Source organism: Littorina saxatilis, linkage group LG13 (assembly GCF_037325665.1).
Source record: "Littorina saxatilis isolate snail1 linkage group LG13, US_GU_Lsax_2.0, whole genome shotgun sequence".
Lineage (NCBI taxonomy): Eukaryota > Metazoa > Mollusca > Gastropoda > Littorinimorpha > Littorinidae > Littorina > Littorina saxatilis.
Window position 1 is genome coordinate 44,291,393 of NC_090257.1, and position 838 is coordinate 44,292,230.

Sequence of the window (838 nt, forward strand, 5' to 3'; positions counted from 1 at the left end):
GAGGGAGGAGGTGTAAAGTTATGAGGGGGTGGGAGGAGATGTAGTTATGGAAGGGAAGGATAAAGTACGGAACAGGGTGGGGGGGAGAGGGGTGGGGGGGGAGGGGTAGAAGGCTCGCTCGTTGTCACATCTCGACAGCCTGACACGCATCCGTCTATACTGAACATGGCATGGTCGAATCTTGGCTGAACCAGCAGCGCAACACATAATGATCCCTAAGCTGACCAACTACACAAGACATATATATATATATATATATATATATATATATATATATCTAACCACACCAACAATACAACACATATCTCTAACCACACCAACATCACAACACATATCTCTAACCACACCAACAATACAACACACATCTCTAACCACACCAACATCACAACACATATCTCTAACTACACCAACAACACATATCTCTAACCACACCAACATCACAACACATATCTCTAACCACACCAACAATACAACACATATCTCTAACCACACCAACATCACAACACATGTCTCTAACCACACCAACATCACAACACACATCTCTAACCACACCGACATCACATATCTCTAAACACACCAACAATACAACGCACATCTCTAACCACACCAACAATACAACACATATCTCTAACCACACCAACATCACATCACATATCTCTAACCACACCAACATCACAACACACATCTCTAACCACACCAACATCACAACACACATCTCTAACCACACCAACAATACAACACATATCTCTAACACCACCAACATCACAACACATATCTCTAACCACACCAACATCACAACACATATCTCTAACCACACCAACAATACAACACATATCTC

General features: G+C 42.2%; 1 protein-coding gene across 1 annotated transcript in view; it reads left to right on the forward strand.

Annotated features, from left to right (window-relative positions):
- The first annotated feature begins 506 nt into the window (after positions 1-506).
- LOC138945918 (ABC transporter H family member 2-like) overlaps positions 507-838 on the forward strand; it is a 630-nt gene continuing 298 nt past the window's right edge. The window contains exon 1 of the mRNA XM_070317436.1: positions 507-838. This exon is cut by the window's right edge and continues 298 nt beyond it. Within this exon, the coding sequence (XP_070173537.1) occupies positions 507-838 (332 nt within the window).